Below are 19,835 nucleotides of genomic sequence, written 5' to 3'. Positions count from 1 at the left end.
ACCTGCCCCGTCAGCACTAATTGGTCAGAACAGCAAGTTCCAGCTGCATTTTTTCTGAAGCCATTTAGGTTCAGTTCCCAGTCTTGGCCCTTTCAGGAAGTCACTCCTTCTGGTTTGGCCTCTCCTCTGTGTGTAGGGAGCACTGCATCTTCCCTTGGGGATCAGAACAGCCTGGGTTCAAATCCATCTCCCTCATGTCCTAACTGTGTGACTGTGAGTATCAGGTAAGTTCTGTCAGGCTCAGTTTCCTCATCTATAAGCTGGGAAAGCTGTTTTCTACTTCGCTTTCATTCTCCTCCCCACTGTTGCCCCAAAGATGCAAGCCAGAGAGACATCGTCTAACATGGTAAACAAAGACAACTCCCAAAGATATGACACAGAATGCCTTTGTTGTACTGCTTTACAATTTTTCCTGTCCCCACGTAGGTCATGACTTCTACTTTACTATTTATGTGGCCAGTTACAGTTAAAATTACATCGATGTGGCAAGAGACTTTTTCCCCCTTGAATCTCAAGTTACACTGAGATGTAAGATGAAGAAGAGGGTCATGGGAAGGTCACCACCACCCCCATCCTGTACCATCATCAAAAGGTGGCAGGCGGTCCTCCTGTCCTCACCCACCACCGCACGTGTGAGAATTAAGCTATAACCGTAAGGAATTGAGAAAAAAAACAGCATAGTTTGCCAAAACAGATGGGTCAAAGTTCCTAACGGTCACCATTTGCTTATTCATTTGATGAATATTTATTTATTGAGGGCCTGCTAAGGGCCAGGCACTGTACTAGGCACTGAGAGTATAATGGGGAGCAAAACAGACATGGTCCCTGCCCTCCCAGAGCTGAAAGGACGACAGACAGTAAACAAGGACGCAAACGAGTGTGTTATTTCAAACTATGTGCGTAACCTGCTTTAGACTGAGGGGTCAAGGAATGTTTCTCCAAGGAAGCTGAGACCTAGAGAGTGAGAAGGAATTAGCTTGCCAAGCATGGGGAAGAGTATCCCGTTGTGGGGGAGAGCTGTATGAAGACCCCAGCGGCTTGCCCTAGTCAAGGCTGAAAGACCAGTGTGGCAAGAACCTAGTGAACAGTGAAGACAACCATGATGGAAGACATAGGCCAGGTCTACGCCATGGAATGCCAGGAGCTACTTACAAAGGGAAGCTATTGAAAGCTTCTGTTTTGAGCCGGGAATGGCGTGATTTACTGAATGTATATTCTTTAAAAACCACAGGCTACTGTATGGAGAGTAGATTGTGGGGGTGAAAGATAGAAATATGGAGGCTAGTTAGAAAGTTGTGACTGTCACCTGGCAAGAGATGATGGGGACAGAGAAGATAGAGGTGGGCAGGTAGATTTAGATCATAAAGATGTGGCAATTTATGCTAGTCACACGTAGGGAATATCTGTCCTAAAGGGTTAGGAGAGATCAAATGGCATCCAGATGCTAAGCCCCTTGCCTGGGACACCCACCTGGGCATTCAGTTAATAGTGGCTCTCCTTGCATAAAGAACAGGATGAAACGAATGAAGAATAAGCCTTTCCCTTCCCCAGATCCTCAAGAGTCTTGGTCAGTTTACTCTAAACCAATGATTTCCAGCTATCGTCATGGTTATCATCATTATTATTTTTTAAAGAAGAGAACCTATTTCTAAATTGGAATATGCTTTGTTGAGTGAGAGGTAGGGTTGTTGGAACTCCCCCAGTTTTTATGTCCATTTTCCCTCGGTGGCCTCTGCACCCCCACACTGAACCCTTTGCCTCTATAAAGCCCAGGAATACCACTGCTATGGAAGGTTATATTTTAGGATAAGGCTGCTGTCCAGTCCATCAAATTCTTTCACTAGACATGAATTGTATCACCAGTAAGTAGGAACAAGAAAAAGTTTTGCCTTCAAGACTTCCACAAAACCAACAGGTAAACACTGTGCGTGCACGTACACGCACATACACACATACACACACACACACACACACACAGAGCACAGTGTGGTGTGTGCCAAGAATGCCTGTGCTGAAGAGGTTAGACAGGCTGTGTGGAAGGCATGGCCCCTGAACAGGTACCCAAGGAATGTTCTCAATGGACAGGGGAAGGTCAGTGATTCCCGATGAGTCCGGTGATGTCTTAGGTTAGATTCGCAAGAAGCAGACCCTGAGATGAGGATGTATGTGCAAGTAGTTTAAGGAAGTGCTCCCGGTGAGACGGGGAAAGACGTGAAGAGACAGGATAGGGAAAGGAAGAAGGGAAGTGAGGGTAAGACTGCAGGGGACACTGGCCTCAGCCTGATTTTGTTAGGAACTCTGGAGCACAAATAGTACCTCAGAGTTCGTCCCCCTTGAAGCAAGGGAGCTAGGCTGTCAAACTTCTATACCTGTCAGCATTACCTAGGGACTGCCCCAGATGGTAAGGCCCAAGGTACTTCACCCTCTCTTGATGCACCCTGGGGGAATATGGCCTCTGAAAAACTGCCACCCACTAGAAGTGAAAGCTTACAAAAGCTGGGGGTTGGGCATCACAAACTGGTAAAGGGACCCGAAGGGATCTGGGCAGAGAACCAACAGTGTTTGACACAGATGGAATAGTCTGCACTCAAACACTGGGTGATCTACTCACCACGCTTGCCCATGTCCCATTGCACCTACCGACTTCCTTGTTTTAGATTCGTTCCGATATGTTCAGTTCCTGTAATGTGCTGGGCATTTAATGTAATTAGTTCTTGTCACTGTCACATCACCTGTGAACTAGATGTTATTAGTTCCATTTTCTGTTGGGGAAACTGAGGCTGCAGGCGGTGAGGGGACTACTAGGCTGAGGTGCCACAGCTTGTCCACGGAAGACCCAGGACTGGCCACCAGGTCTGCCCGTTTGCAAGCTCCCCCAGAGTCTTTCTTAATCCCTTGTTCCTCTGCCCTGTGCTGTCCCTTGCCCCGCGCCCACCCACAGAGAGAGCCCCATCCAGAGCAGGTGGCGGGAATCACAGTCTTGGGTGGTAGACAACTCGCCCTTTGTCTTAAGAGTGACCCTTGGCTCTGGCGTCCTCAGGAGCATGTCATGTTCAGACTTAGTGGTCTGTTGCTTCTGGAAGTCTTCCCGTTCTGTCCTAGTCCCTAATCAGATGCACGCTACTCATCCAGAGGGGAGTTAGTGCTCCTCCAGGGCCCTCGAAAGCTTGTGGTACAGGAACTGCATTCTCCTCCCTTTAAAGAGAGGTCCTAAGGATTATCGAGAGTCGGAGATATGAAACCTCTCAGCACTGTGTCTGGTACACAATAAGTTCACAACGAATGTAACCCATTATTGGCAACCAAGGAGTGAGCAGCAGCCCAGCTCATCCCTCCACAGATTCTAACAGAGCAAGGGCTTTCTGGAATCCGGCACCCAGCAGGCATGGGCATGGTTGACATCTGTTTATCACAGTACAGACTTGCAGCGTTGATCTTGCCAAATGCACAGTTTATTTTCTGTTCATTGAGGTCATCTCCACAAGCCTCCCTGCTCCTCCCGAGCTGGTGTGCTTTCTGAAGGACATAGTTCCCCTGAGAACATTTCTCCCAGCCCCCACAACCCTGGCCTTCCCCCACACCTCCAAGGGCTAGAGGTGTAATCAGAAGCAGGTGACAATGTCATGTCATTGTCCCAGAAGCTCTTCTCTTTCCACTTTTCACTTTACATAAATTCCTTCTCTCTGGGAGGCATGTTCAGTGAGGGCTGCAGAGAGCCTCTTGCTGTTGTAATTGACTGTCAGCTGGTTGAACTTCCCCTGATGGGGTACGGTACAGACTGAACTGTCCCCCCAGTACTGAAGGCCCTCCATCCAGAAGAGGCCTGGGCCAGGTATTCCCCATTGTGGTCATGTCCTCAGGCCTTATGGAGACCTGAGCATTTCCACCTATGACATTAGGCATATTTGCAATGGTCAGAACATAGAAGTTTCCAGAAACACAGAAATGAATCAAGCGCAATGGTTTAAGTTCACCGGCTGCCTCATACTGGAAGTTGGCTCCTGGTCATTTCCTGAAGCCACCTTGCCAACTTCAGGTGCATGAAACTTTCCAGCAGCAGGCAGGATGCCAGTGTCTGGGCCATGCCATTGCCCTAGCCTGATGCTAGGATCTGTTGAGGCAAATCCTCATGCTCCTATTTTCCTGTGTTTTGTTCGTTAGCATCCAACACATAAGCCCTCCAGCTTCAGCAGCCAGGCCATCATCCATCCCCCTTCACTGGTCAAACGTCTGCCTTCCTCATCTCTCAGCCTCCGTGCACCTTCTGAAAGCAGCAGACTCCCCCTCATCCTCAGTCTTTTTTCTCTTTTCATACCAGAGCATGGATCTCCCCCCGGGGAAACCAGTTCCCCTGCAATCCTCTTACTGGCACTGCTCTTTCCTTGAACCCTCACAGAAAGTTCTCCTACTTTCATTTTGCAGCTAGAGTGCTCTTTGCAAAATGCAAATCATGTAACTCCCCTGGTTAAAACTCTCCATTGGCTTCCCATTTCTCTTAAGATAAAGCATATCATTCTTAACACGGCCTCCAGCCCCTCCCATTTCTCCAGCCTCATCTTAAACATCTTCCTCTGGCTTCTAATTCAGTATATTTGCTCCAACCTCACTGTCCATTGGCAATGTCTCACCCCTGCCAAGCTCACTCCTGCCACGGGGATTTTGCACAGATTGTTCCTTCTCTTTAGAATGACATTCCCTCCCCTCTGTGACTAGGTAACTTCTGCTTATCCGTTAACGCTCAGCTCGAGCAGCTCATCAAGGAACTCTTTCTGATTGCCATGCCTACCTCAGTCTTTTATAACCATGAACCTGTCTCCCTTGCGGTACTTTCCAGAGTTTTAATTTTGCATTTATCTGTCTAATTGGCCAGTATTCTCTGCAAGCTGAAAGCTCTGAGGGCAAAGACTGCCTGTTTTATTCATCAGTGAGTCTCCACAGTTCTTGGTAATAGTAGGTGCTACACATCCATTTGTCAAATGGATGGATTGACAGATGGGGCGGATGATGAATGGATGGACCAACAGATGGACAGGTGGATGGGCAGATGGATGGATGGAAGGATGGCCAGGACTCTCCCCAAAGAAATAACACTTGCAAATATATTTTTTGAAGTAAAGAGGAGAGAGGCACACTCAGAGACTGCAGCTTCTTTTGTTGCAGACTGAATCATATCCATGCATCATCAAGGTTATGGCAGAAACGACATTGACTTCATTAATTTATGTGTTCATGTATCACATAATGAATCACAACCTTAATTTAGGTGACAGGAGAGCATGCATTCGAACCTCTGTTCTATAAGAATTCAGTTTGCTGGAGTCCATTGACAGGAAGATACATCATTATCTTTCAGAGTGAAAAGGACTTAGAACTGGGACTTTGGCGCACGCACTGTGGTTTTAAAACTAAGCTTCGTGGAGCCCTGGGTTCCCTTGAGTTAGTTCAGGGGCTGCTGGGGCTACGGTAGGGCAGGACAGGTGTGGGAAGGGGGCTGAGCAGGAGGGGCTCTGGATGCCCACCTTCTTTGCAGCCAGAGAGTCTCCCCTTTTTTCTGTTTTATGCATTGGGTCGCTACAGTAGGTTTTCTCTGCTCAAAGAGGTTGAAAATTTCCATGTTTCCAGAGCTAAGAGAATGATTAATTAGGCTGAAAAGAGAGGAGTGGGGCAGGCTTCTTGGAAGAGAAGGTGTTTGAGCAGAGTCTCTCTTTTTAATTTTTTTTAACTTGAATTTAAATGCTCAGTTAAATTTTTTTTAATAGTAAAAAGTAGAAAAGGTAAAAAAATACCCATAATCTCAGAAACCCCCTACTTACTTAAATTTTCCTATCATTGTGCTGAAAGCTGACGTCTTCTATATATTAAATTGATGTCCTGATTTTTTTTCACTTAACATTATAATATTTATGATTTTTCCCATGTTAGGTTTTCAAAATTATTTAAAATGTGGCAATCAGGCAAAAAGATGCTGTCCCTTCAATGGCACCCTGGGGCACTCTAGCCCCTTTCTGTTCAAAGTGGTCCAGGGACCAGCAGCTCTGGAATCACCAGGCACTCACTTCACTTGTAGGATCTCGGGCCTCAACCCTGACTCCCTGATTCAGATTCTGCAGGTATCCAGGTTCCTCAGGTGATTCTTACACATGTTAAAATGTGAGAACAGCACTGGTCCCACAGGCCTGCCTCATTCTCTAGGGCCCAGCTTCTGTGAAGTTATATATTAACCCGTAGAAGACTAGTAAGTTGTAAGTGACTTTTGCCAGAAAAGATGAAACTGATTTTTGTCTGGCAGAAAATATAATCCCAACAGTTATATAGTTTATTGCTCTCTCGGGTATTAACCAGTTTTGTATCTGATTTCAAAATTCATTTTTTTTTTTTTCCTGTGACTACACATACATTCAGATCCTTCTTTGAACTGGCTTTACCATCTGCTGATTCCCTCAAAAATGAATGAAAGAAGCCTTTCACGTGTATTTGCTGTATTTTTGTATGAGAGTCATGTTTTAACTTTTTGAAAGTCATACTTTGACAGCCAGATGTATCACCATTTTTAATAGTATTCCACTTTGTGATGGATCGTCATTTACTTATTGCCCTATTGTTAGACATTTAGGGTATTTCTACTTCTGCACCAATATAAATAATTCCGCAATGAACATGTTTGACTTTAAAACTTTTTCTGTATTTTGTGTTTCTTACCTTTGGGGAAATTTGCAAGTACAGAATTAGTGGATAGGAACATTTGTAAGATGAGCAATATTGGAGTTTGTCAAATGAACAAGAGGAGAGGAGCCTTCCAGGTAGCAAAACAGCAGCCCACAAGAGATGGGAGACCACAGGCAGGAGGTTCACAGGAGAGACAACTCTAACTGGCCAGAATGTGAATGAATACATATCCTGCGAAGGGCTGGAAAGGTACTGCAGAGGCCAGATTGCACAGAGCCTGGTACCCTGAATTATAATATTCAGTATAACGGGGAGCCATCGATAGTGTGAGCTGAGAGGTGACGCGACGAGACCTGCGTTTTATAAAGATCGCAGCAGGGAGACCCCTCCAAGGTGCCTGAAATAGTGCTGGTGAGAGAAGATCAGACCAGAACTGGAGAGAGAAACATGAGGACGAGGAGTAAAGATATTTAGAGAGAGGTCCAGGGCCGTGACCAAGATCACCAGCTCGTCCGTGGTGGAGACAAGACCTGCTTGTCAATGCTTCTCCCTGTAGTCCACGCTGCTGTTCCTTCCTTGGGTTTTTATCTAAGACGTGACTTCTTAGAGCCGTAGGATTCTCAGATCATCACCCACAAATGAGTTTATTAGAGTCGTGATGTGTGGGAACCATCTCTGCCAAAGCATCAAGCACACATCTGAGAAGATGAATGGCATCACTAAAAATAATAAAAGATGAAGCACACATTCCGAGGACGTGACAGGGTATTCATGTGGAATTCGCCAGACTAAACTGTAGTGGATACTCCACTGTGTCTGTATCCTCACAACCAGACCTCCAGCGTGGCTTTGCTGGGATGCAGATTTCTGGCACCGAAGGGCTGGTGGTGTCCCTGAGAAGCCATCAGTGTTGCCCAAGGGGCTGGACTTGACAGCTGACCCCTCACTGAGCTCACAGCCTGTCTCAGCATCTCATTATCAACAAGAAAGTTCAACAGATTTTATTACACGATCATACACCAGAAACTTTCACAAAGCTTTCCCATTTTCCTTTTCAGACCCCCATTTCACCGAAGAGGAAACTGAGAGGGGGTATCTGGGTCACCGACGGTCATACCTCTTGGCCACGGTGCCTCATAATTCATCTGTACAGGACACCATGAGAGATTCTGATGGTGGGAGTGGATGCGATGCACAGCTTTTTAGGAGCAAGAACCCAAAGGCATAAATCTGTCTTTAAAGACAAGAATCTCTAATCCAAACCGGGTAGAAAATAGTAGGCTCTTGATGACAGACTTTAGATCCCATTTCTGTCTCACCACTGCCCACCCCCAAGTATTCCTCCTTCAGGGTTGCTTATTGTCTGAAAATCACACTTTGTAAGGGCCCCTGGATAGGTAGGCTGGATAAATAAGTGGTGTATTCACACAGTGAGATACTGTACAGCCGTGAGCATAAACATGCCACAACCTGGATGAATCTGCCAAACATAACGTGAAAGAAGCCAGACACAGGAATTCACAGTGCCGCTCCAGTCACGTTGAGGACAAAAGCAGGTGAAGCTAATCCAGGCTCTTAGAAGTCAGGGTAGTATTACCCTTGGTGGGGTTCATGACCGAAAGGAGTGTGAAGGGGACTCCTGGGGCGCTGGTCTTTTTCTTGATCTGGGTGCTGTTTCCACAGACGTGTTTAGCATTCAATTTGTAAAAATTCAGAGAGGTTAGGTACACTTTTCTCTGTATTAGCCATCAATGAATCATTAAAATTAAAAAGTAACCAACCATGCACAACCTCAAAAAAAAAAAAAAAAAGAAGAAAAAAGAAAGAAAATCTCCCTGCCAGCTATGATGATGCTAATAAGAGCACCTCCGTCTGTCAAGGGTGGGCTCCTCCAGGTGCTGTGCTGGGAAGGTCCACCTGCGTTATCCCCTTGCCTTCTCTGGGAAGGTGCTGTTCTACCCCTAGTTTGCAGATGAGAAAAATGAGGCTCAGAGAGGCAAAGTACCTCACCCAAGGTCACACAGCTAGGGAGTAGGTGTTGCTAAGAGGCCTCATTTCCATTCCCAGAGTGACTATTGTTTTGATTTGTCTTCATGTAGGAAGGAATGATTTCTGCTGTCGTTCACGCCAAATGTCAAGCCCAGGCTGGGCTCCATCGTGCTATGGATACTTCCAGTGGGAAACATTCTCACTTTTGCTTTGCCTCCTAGGTGGTCTTCGAGGCCTTGCACAACCTGGAGCCCCGTGGCTACGTCGTGGGGTGGATCATTGCCATAAGTCTGCTGGTGGGAATCCTCATCTTCCTGTTGCTGGCTGTGCTGCTCTGGAAGGTGAGTCTGGCCATCGATCACAGGTCCCTGTGGCATGCCCACCTGTGGATGCCCAGCCTTCCTGCCTTGCCAGGGTGAGAGCCTCTTGGAAGAGGATTCCTGTGGGAACCTTCATGGTGCAAGTACAACAGAGGGAGGGCAGTGTCTCCTTCAGGTGGTGAATGGAATCTTGGCTCCTTTTGAGGCCCTTCGCAGCTGCAGAGGGGACCATTTGAGAGGGAAAGCAGAAAGCTTACTCCCCCTTTTTTTTTGCCATCCCATCACTCCTGGCATAGGATGGTGGGAGCCTAACTCTAAAACTGAAGTGTTGGGAGAAACGCTGGGACTCGGGTGGTTTACCATTTGCTTAAAACAAACAAACAAGCAAACAAGAAGCTACAGAGCAACTCTATTCCTTTCCCATGTGGAATAGGAAAAAGATTTCTGTGCAGACAATTCAGGTAACTGGTATGGGCTACAGTCCTGCTGGGTAGCTAAATCCTAAGTTGTCCCACCCCATGGTGGTACACTGGTAGGTGACCCAGAGGTGTAGATTTGCCCTGCCTCCTTTACCAGGGAACCCCTGCTCATCCTTTGTATCGTGTCCCTTCCTCAAGGAGAAAGGGGCGTGCTCACCCCCAAGTCTAGGATGGTTTCTTTGCTTCACATTCTCCCCTCAGAGACCTGCAGTCCTTTTACTTCAGAGCCACTGTATTTATCAATATGGCGTCAGAGTCGTTAACTGATGAAGGTCCGTCTGTCCCACTGAGGGTCTGTCCTTGTTCCCACTGTGTCCCAGCTCCTAGAACAGCACCATAACTGGGGCATCCTGATGCCAAAGCCCTGCTTTTCCAGTGTCCAGGTTTCAGATGCAGGTGGAAACAGCTTCTCACTTTCCGAGGGAAGGATGCTTTAAATTCTAATAATTAGTCTCTTTGGGATTAAAAGAAAATAATTTGTATTTCTGGATCAAACATAGAAACCTATCAATAAGAAAAACAAGTTGTAAAACACTCAGGAATCCACATCCCAGAAATAACCATGGTGAGCACAGTGTTCTCTTCTTGACCTATTTTTCTGTAAAATAGACGTAGGCCAGGCATTCCATAGCATCTACTTATTTTTGAGTAGTATGTTAAATTTTCTAGTAATATACTTGCTATATTTTCGGGTGCAGTACCCCGAAAATTAAAGCAGTGGGTTCAATTATTAATCTGAAAAAAAGTATAATAAATACACTTTCTCCAAGAAGTCTACATACACAGGAAAAAAAACATTTTTGTTGTGCATGCAGATTGACAGGTGGACTGATGGCTTTTGTTTTAAAGATACTGCACCTGAAAAAGTGTCTGGAAGTTGAAGAAAAACGTATTGAGCGTATTACTTAAAAATAAGTTTATCTTATGTTCCATGCTTGTCGGACGTCCTGTGTACTAGTGTGCAGCCTCTTTTCCCCTGAAGACCATATTGTGAACATCTTTCCCTGTTGTTAAAAAGCTCACTTCCAGGGCTGCCTTAGGCTGCAGAGGTCTGCCGATTGCTCATCCAGTCCTCTGATGCGGGAATGTAGGTGACTCCTGGGTTCACACTTCTTTCAACAGTACATTGGTGAATGTCCTTGGAGCCAAATATCTGCAGACATCCCTCATTATGTGCTTAAGATGAAACCCTATGAATGGAATTACTGGCTCAAAAAAAATGCATATTTTAAGCCTTTTGTTACATATTGCCAGTTGCCCTCAGAAGGGGTATATCACTTCACCCGCCCACAAACAGCGTATCAAAAGTGCCCAATTTCCTCAATATTTGCCAGGAGTGGATATTACCTGTTTTAAAAAATATATTCTGCCAATTTGTTGTTTGTTTAATGTGCCAGATAGATTCTTAATTCTCCCCTTTCTTCCTGCTGAGACAGCCTCTGGTCTGTGGGTGGAGAACAAGACAGCTCAGTGTTTTGGATCTGAAAAGGCAGTCAGGGCTTTGGGGTATGTGTGTGCGTGTGTGTGTGTGTGCCTTCTGCCTTTGTATAGACTCTTGCGATGAGAGGAAATGCCGTCCTCTATGGTTGGGATAAGACAAGGACACAGACTGGGGAGCATGGTGACCATGACCCACTTTATGTCATGGAGTGCATACCCTCCTTCTGGTTACCCCACTTGGCTCTGCCACTCAGGGGTATCCCATCTCCCGAGCACATGCTTTCGCCTGCCATCTGCTTAGCTTTGCTTTTGTTATGTTTGTTTATAAAGAATGTCGTTGGCAATAGGTGGCTATCTTGGGCTGTCTTGGGGTAGCCAAGACCCTGAGGTCACCCAGCTGTGTGTAATCCAAAGAGCCAGGATCCGTGACGGCAGACATCACCCTCTGCCATGGACTGGGAGAGAGAGCAGAGTGGTGGCAGTCAGGGGCCTAAACCTAGACAAAGTCTTGCCATTCCTGAAGAGGTAGAAGAAAAGGGTCTAAAAATGCTTTGAGGAAGCTGTTGAATGATGTCAATTGGGTCAGAACAGCTGTGCTCATTGTCTAAGAGCAGTATTTCATTTCAACTAACACTGATCGAACACTTTGAACCCAACACTGGGCTAGGCACCCGGATGTAGTAGTGATTATGACTCTTCCTGCCCTTGAATGCCTCACCACTGAGCACACAGACCTGCAGACATAATTGAAAGTGGTGAATACTAGGCAGTAACTTCTCTGGAAACTGAGAAGAAGACACTATTAATCCCCCCACCCCTGTACCAGGGCAATGAAAAGGCCATAGAGTACAGTGTGGTAGATGAGGGCACGGGCTTTGCAGGGTGGCAGCTGTGGACTGGAACCCTGGCTCTTGAACTTGCCAGCTGTGTGGCCTTGGGAGAGTCGCTTATCCTCTATGACCCTGTTTCCTCCTCCGTAGAATGGAGGTCATAACATCTAGCTTGAGGAATAGAGATAACACAGGCAGATTGCTTAGCACTGCTCTCGACACATAGACGCCCTCCGATAAAAGTCAGAGGACGTTTCACAGATGAGGTGTCGTTCAAATTTGACCTTGGATTGGGTTTGAGTTTTCCAGGCAAAGAAAGACAGATGGGTATTCCATACAGAGAGAAGAATTGGTACAAAAATAAGCAGGGTTTGTGGGGAGCAGCTTGTGAGGTGTGTCAGGGGGGAGCAGTCAATGACTCACAATGAGATCAGCTACCTCGGTTGGGGTGGACCCTACTGACCAGGAGAAAGGGGAAACACAGGGGTCTGTAAGCAGAGCAGTGGTGTGACCAGATCTGTTTTAAGAGGGAGGTCTGGGCACGGCAGGGGTGAAGGCATTCTCCATGGGGGGTGAGGACCACTTTAGAAGAGGCAGGATTGTTTACCAGCTGGACTTGAGAGATCAAGAAGGAAGCAAAGGAAGCGGTCTCTCGCTGTTTTTAGCTTAGACAATGAATGGTTTCCCTTAACCAGGGCAAGGAAGGCAGGGTTTGAAGTCATCTTGGAAAAGGAGGCATTTAGTATTGGACTTTCTGAGTGTGGGTGCCTACAGGAGACTAGACGGGGCTTGACTCACTCCCACTGACCCTCGTCTAGCAGAGGGAAGGCCAACAAAAGGACATTCCTGTCACCTCACTAGCCAAGGCAGCTTTCTCTTCAGTTTCTAGGGCTGAACATACTTATCTCCGGCATCATGGAGGCCATTTCTTCCAGTTGCAAAAAAACAGAAATCCATTCACAGCCACCTAAGCAAGAGAGAATTGTAAGGATGTAAGGGTACTCATAGATCCCAAAGGAAATATGTGCTTCCAGACCCAAAAAATGTCCAAAACTCAAGGCAGACATTCTCCCTCCTCCCCTAACTCCCTTTGCCCTGCACAGTCCCTAACCACCACTCCCCTACACACCTGCACCATTCTTCTCCAAAACATACTGGTTTTCTCCACGCTTCCCTGCACCGAGGAGAAAATGGATGCGCCAGTCCCTCCAAATATACATCTCGGTGACGGCTAGCCATAGACACAGACTGAGCAGCCACCTCTAATTCCTCATTCTACAAATCTGGGAGAGAGAATCTGATTGGCTCCACTCAAGTCAAATGTCCACTTCTATCAACTGTGGCTAGAGACAAGAAGTTGTCTGGGAGAGACTCCAACTGGCCCAGTTTGGGTCGTATGTCTCCCACTGATCCATACAGCTGAGGCTTGGGCAGGAGAAAGATGCAAGATGGCAGTTTGGGGTGACAGGGTAGATGGGGGTGAATTCCAGAAAAGAAGGAAATTAGGCAGATACTCCAAAGGCATTCACTCCAGCAGGGTTTCCTGGTGGTTAGTGGTGCTGATGCTTATATTGTACCAGTTAGCTATTGCTGCATAACAAACTGCCCCCAGACTGAGTGGCTTTAAACAACCAATACATCATATATTACAGAGATATGGGTCAGGAATTCACGAAGGGTTTGGCTGACTGATTCTTCTGCTCCACATGACATTGAGTGGGGTCACTCAGTAGCATTTACCTTCTGGCTGGTATGATCTGAGGAGTCCAAGGCAGCTTCACTCACATGCCGGGCACCTTGGTGAGGATGGCTGGGATGCTGGACTCAGCTGAGCCCCTCTCCCTTTCCATGTAGACTCAGGGCCTTTCCGTGTGGCCCTTCCAGCAGAGTGGTCTGACTTTTACATGATGGGAGGCTCTGAGAGAGCATGGTAAGGGCTGCCAGTTCTCTTAAAGGCTGGCCTAGAACTGGCATAGCATCACTCCACCATAAACTGTTGGTTCACGCAGGTACATGCCAGCCCAGATTCAAGGGAGAGGAAATAGACCCTGCCTGTGAGTGGGAGGACGGGCAGAACGTTTGTGACCATCTTTTATCTGCCACATTTATGATGTTCAGAAATATGGGCAGCAATTCTAATCTTTTCTTTAAAAGCCACTACTGTTATCTTAAAGTAGATGAAACCTCATCTCTCTTCCATGTCATAGATAAAAACCACAGTTGAGGTCCTTTAGGGAAAAGAAAACAAAAGAGTAAGCCGTGGTACAGCACGCATGTATGCGCTTATAGTTCAGAATGAGCAGTTTCTTCAGGCAAAGCGACAGTGCAGAAGGGGCTTGGCAGCGGGAGTTTCCTTAGGAAAAATGCTTTCTTAAACAGTGAACTAAATATGATGACTTTATAGGAGGTTGAAGAGGGAAAATGAAACGTAGGATTACTTAGAAGACCTACATATTCCTAAAACTTCAACTATAGCCGTCTTGCCAACTCTGATTCCTGTGTCTATAACCTAAGAACGATGCATTCCCTACAGTGACAGGCTAGTGCATAGAAATCTGTTGACAAATGGGCCTAAAGTCCTGCCTAACGTTTGACTTATATGGGAGGTCTTATTGATTCTGGCTGATTACCATATTTCCTACACAATTCCCTTCAATCTTTTCAAGAGGAAAGCCACTGAGTTATACCCAGTTGCTGCTGCTGACCAGGAAACGATTCACTAAGGCCTCTGAGGACAGGTAGGCGATTTCAAGTCCTCTTCCCTTTAGAGAGCCATGTCTCTTGCAGTTTCCTTGAGAATAGCTCCTGATATTGCTGCCGATGGTTGCTTGCCATCACCTTCAGCTCATGAGCCAAATGATTGTTCCGCAAAAGGTGTCCCATAAACACAAATCATTGCGTGGTACTGAAAAGGCTGTGCTAATGCGTTCTTTGAAAATCAGGCCTGCAGGTCAGCATGTATTATTACCCTTGCAAGATGGCCAGGGACTTCATTCAGCAAACAGTATTGGGTCCCTACTAGGTAGCGGGCTCTGGGAAAAGGGACCGAGATGAATAACACAGCCTTCATTCCATCTTGAAGACCTCTGGGAAAAACAGTTAAGTGACCAGAGATAATGGCTGAGCCCAGTGCACCCTGAGAGGTGAGCAGAACTTGGCAGGTGAAGGAGTCTGTACCACCAGCTCCTGGCCCTTCCTACATGTCACTGTGGTGCTACTAACATACCCATCATTCCACTGTTTATCTAAAATAGAAACCCCTCATACGGTCATCAAATGCCTTTTCCGAGGGGAACTCCAGGCACCCTGCCTAGTGCTCAGCCACCTCCTATCCCTCTGACTCTGGGCAGACCCCGGGGCCTTCTAGAAGGTCCACCAGTTGGCATCTCAGGCACTCTTTCAGGCTTGGCGGCAGCAGACCCTGGCTCCAGTGCAAAATCCACAGCAAGGGCCCCGAGCTAACCAGACCCTTCTTCAAATACTGAAATGGATCCTAGTCAGCTTTCCCAAAGCCGGGATGTTAGCAGACACTGGGAGCCATAATTTAAACTTTATGTGCGAGGATTACAGTAGCCTGCCAAACCACCATGCAGGAAGAAAACTTTGAAATATGAAACTCTTTTAAGGGAGAAAAATCCAAATGAGTTCCCTCTCCTTTCCCTTAGCTCCTGACTGGGTTGGAAGCTGCCTGGGCCTGGTGCCTCTTCAAGACAATCAGAAAGGCCTGTTTATAGGAGAAAGTTTCATTGTTCAGAGGTACTGTAGGGACAACAACTTCGTATGTGACTTGCACCTTTAAGAAGTGCTGTCAACTCCGTAAGCCAGCCTTTGAGTCAAGTGGTGAGAGAATGGAGATTCTGGGATGTCTTTCATTTAAAAGAAAAAGCCTCATTTGGGGCCTCAGGCAGCTCTCTCCCTCCTTCGCTCTCCTCATCCCCCTCCCCCTCCCTCCCTCCCTCTGCAGTTTGCCAAAACACACAGGCCACCACTCAGTGAAGGAGAGAAACTCTGCATCCTCCCCTGCTGCTTTCAGCCAAGGAACCTCTCCCTTCTCCCTTGTTTGCCCCTTTGCAAGCCGAGACAGCTTGGAGCAGAGGGTAGTGCCACTGCCTTGCCAGCCCTGTGACCAGTCTTTCCAGAAATCCAGGACCTGTGGGCTCTTCCCTGTCCCGAGCGATGAAGAGGCAGGCTGCAGAGTGTGTTGGCCGCCCTTTGGAAAGGACTGCCTCGAACCCTCAGCTGGGGCTGTTCCAAGAGCCTGCTGATTTAGACCGAGCTCCGGACTCCTGGTTTTTATTTGAGAGCATTACTTCTGACCTCCAGCAGAAACACTTAGAAAAATAAATCCATGAAATGGCTCAGAGAACGTGTAAGGTTTGGCAGCCCCTCTGGGGTCACTGGGGTTATCACCTTCCCCCCAACCAGGCTGTGAGAAGCCATCCTTGCTTCTCCTTCAAAGAAAAAGAAAATGCGCAGAAACATGCGCACGTGTGTGTACGCGCGCACACACAAACACCCTTCGCACTGTCTCAATTAAAACCATGTGCCAGAGACACTCGGCGGGGGCTTATTTATGTCTGGAAGTAAATATTGGGCTGATGTTGCATGGTCGACATCTCGAGATAGAGACATGCTATGTAAATAGTCAAGAAACTGCAGAGACCCATAAACATGAGGCCCTGAGTTCATCCAAACAAGGAGTGTGTCTGAGGTCCTTGGAATAGCTGCCCAGGAGGCAACCCAGAGGCCAGGGAACGAGGGGGTGGGGATCGCACAAGAGCCCAGAGGCCATGGAGTCCAGGCTAGTCCCTCACTCACCCCGGAAAGGGCTGGGAAAGAAGAAGCTGGCACTGCAGACCCCAGACCTCAGTCAGGCCTCATGCCTCCCTCATTCGGGTGATTCAGGGGAAATCGTTTTCCCTAGGATTTTTCTGGCAGCTTTTCGATACAAGTTTATATCAGAAAATGGTGTGAGTCTGTCAGGAGGGCTCAGGGAGCTGCTCTTTGGGGCTGCAGGCCCCCCGTTAGAACCAACGCAGACAACAAGCATCCTGCTCCTTCGGCTTCCAGCTGAGCAACACTTGGCTTGAGTCTGTCCTCCTCTAGGGTTTCCATGAGTGTTTCCTCTGCTGCAGACAGAACAGTTATAAACAGAGCCTCTTGCCCCTCAAGTGGCAAAGAAAGCCCTGGAAGGTTCCAGAAAAAGTGCAGGAAAACACTGACTCCATTGGATTGGAATTGAGCGTGGGGCTGCTGAAGGTCCAGCTTAAACTCAGCTCTAATCATTTCCCAGCACACTCAGTGTGGGCTCAGTTGGCAGCAAACAACGTAGGTTTGCCCGGCACTTCTCAAAGAGTTTCCCCAAAGTAGCCATAAGCACTAGCAAGACTGAATATGTATGCCTGAGGAAGGCCTGTTGCAGGACAGAGATGTCTCTGAAGCCTTGATTTAGCTTCATTTTCATGAATTTTACAATTCTTTATACTTTATAATATACCTATACTTGAATATAAAAATTGAAAACTCCGTTTTCCAAAAACTCTTGGAGAAAAATTGATCCCAGGCTACAATTCCATGCCCTGTGCCTTCCTAGTGTGAGTCCTGAGTCTACAGCTGTGTGCCCCACAGGCTGCAGTGCTGAATTTGCTTCGGGGATTAACACAAAAAGCTGTCACTGTGTTTCAGGGATGGAAGATGTCTGAGAATGCCATGGGTCTCTTGGGCAGAGACAAAGACACTGGGGTCCAAAGTGAGAAAATGACCTGCCCTGTAGCCAAGAGGTAGTTAAACGGACCGTGAGCAGTAATCAGGACTCTGGGCTCCCCATGCCACATCTCTCTCATACAGCTCCTCTGAATAGGCCCTGTGGCACTGGGCAGGCCTGGTGTGACACGGTTGTTTGGGGGCCATTGCTTGGCAAACTCAGAGCCTGGACTGGGGTTCTATATCAAAAGCCAATACCAGGCTCTAAACAAAGGCATAAAGGTAGAATTAGTTTGATCATGCGAGAAACAAAGTTAGTTTGACAGAGCCACCACTAGACTATACGCACCTTTGTGCAAACTCATAAACAGCACCCCTTCCCTCCAGAAGCTTTACTTCTATCTGTCAGAAAATTGAGAGCATCTACTGATTTTGCTAGAAAAAGACACTCTACTGACATCTGCTGGAAAGCAGTTGTAATAAATTTACACATCTTTGATGTGACTGGCACCCCTGCCCCACTTTTATGCAGTGCACAACCTGCACTACTGTACCCTGCACTCCCTAACCATGAGAGTGGACTGTGTTTTAAGAAATAGTCTTTGGCTCCACAGAAGGAGGAAAAACATCAGTGGCAGCTCTAACCTTCCCTCTAGAGACTACACTGAGATTCTGCTGGGAACAGGGCTCTGGAGACCCTGCGATGTTGGAGTAGGGCACAGAGTTTGCAAGGCTGTTTCTGAGAGCAGCTCTGCAGTTACTGCCAGTGGGGGGAGGTGACTGTAGGACTAATACTGACAGCACTGCACTTGAGAGAGAGGAGCTCGCTTCTGGGTGCCTGCAGGGGATGACAGCACCCTCATTTTTTGGTAACAAATATGACACACTGAGTAAAACATGAGCACGTGAGAGCCACATCTGAGAATTAGTCCAGGTGCTCTGCATCCTTGCTAGATTGCTTGTGCCCTGTGTCAAAGCCTTACGCTAGCAGAGCTGTGAGAAAGCGAGCCAGCTTTTGTCCTTCCTAGAGATGAACAAGGAAAGTCCATTCAGCAGGATGAGGCATAGGGATGCTTTTTATATCTAGAACCCTGTCTGCTGCCCCTCTGCCACTCTTCCTGTGGGTGTTGATTGATTCAGTAAGTACGACAAAAAAACACGGAGTCCTGTATCAGTTACCTCATGCTGTGTAACAAACCACGCCAAAGTCTTGTGGCTTAAAAGCAACAACCATCTATAGTTCTGTGGGTTGGACTGAGTTGAACAGGGCAGCTCTCCAGTCTCGGCTGGACTCACATGCACACCTCCAGGCAGTGGGGGGTTGGCAGGTCTAGGAGAGCCCCAGATGGGTGGACTCTTATCTTTCAGCAGGCTAGACCAAACTCGTTCACATGGAGGCCAGGCAGGGTTCTGAGAGAGTAAGCAGAAGTTTGCAAGGCCTCTTGAGGTCTAGGAGCGGAACTGCCACAGATTCTCCTCCATTGCATCCAATTGTCAAAGCAAGTCACAGTGCAGATTCAAGGTGTGGAAAAGAGACCACCTCGTGATAGGAATTGCTGCCAAGTCACGTGGTTAAGGGCATGGATACAGGGGGAATGAAGGATTGTGGGCATCTTTGCAATTCATCACCTGTGCCAAGTACACATGAGACACTGAGCTCTGGGGATAAAAAGCACAAGTCCGGCCTTCAAGGAGTCCTAAGACAAATGGGAACAATAAGAAGGGAGCAGGCAGTTAAAATTCTGCTTGATTAGTGCCATGGTAGAGATACGTTACTTCTCTGGACTTGACAGTGAGTAACCTGGGATTACTGAAACATGACACCATCGGCAGGCAGAGTTATGTGCTGAAGAATTGTATTTCCATATCATATCCAGCCTTATATTCGTGAGTATGTTCTCCTCGGCACTGAAGGGGCACCTGGCATATTTGCCTGGCCACCCGCATCTTTATCTTTAAAGAATGATAATTCAAGTAGTAGCTTCTTAGTTATACATTTCCATGAAGACTTGGGTTGCTTTTTGGCCTTCTGTGGGTGTGCTTTGAGGGCAATGACAAGGACCTTTTTCTAATTATCCAGAACATTCAGGCCAAGCCTCCTTTCCATATCCCTTACAGAGGGGAGAAAGTGGTAGGGATTTGAGGAGAGAAAGTGTATGTGTGAGAGTGTCAGAAAGTGACATTCTGGCAGATGCGATCTTATGCTGAGACCAAAATGCCAGGGCTGAAAACACTAGAAACTCAATGTCTGCTTATGAGACTGGCCATGAGGAATGAAGCTCAGAACACGGACCCTTGCCAGTCGTTTTAAGAAAGCTTCTACCCGCAGTCATTCAAACTGCATCACCCCGTTGACTCTACTCGGAGTGAACTCTCAGGATTCCTTGGCAATGTGGGTGATGTTTCCT

At 47.1% G+C, this 19,835-nt stretch overlaps 1 protein-coding gene across 1 annotated transcript in view; it reads left to right on the top strand.

Annotated features, from left to right (window-relative positions):
• The window catches only part of ITGA9 (integrin subunit alpha 9), a 298,459-nt gene that overhangs the window by 272,075 nt on the left and 6,549 nt on the right, over positions 1-19,835 (top strand). The window contains exon 27 of the mRNA XM_019727631.2: positions 8,877-8,996. Within this exon, the coding sequence (XP_019583190.2) occupies positions 8,877-8,996 (120 nt within the window). The remainder of the gene's footprint in view (positions 1-8,876; positions 8,997-19,835) is intronic.

This window comes from Rhinolophus sinicus, linkage group LG10 (genome assembly GCF_036562045.2).
Source record: "Rhinolophus sinicus isolate RSC01 linkage group LG10, ASM3656204v1, whole genome shotgun sequence".
Classification (NCBI taxonomy): domain Eukaryota; kingdom Metazoa; phylum Chordata; class Mammalia; order Chiroptera; family Rhinolophidae; genus Rhinolophus; species Rhinolophus sinicus.
This window is presented reverse-complemented; position numbering and strand designations above follow the sequence as displayed.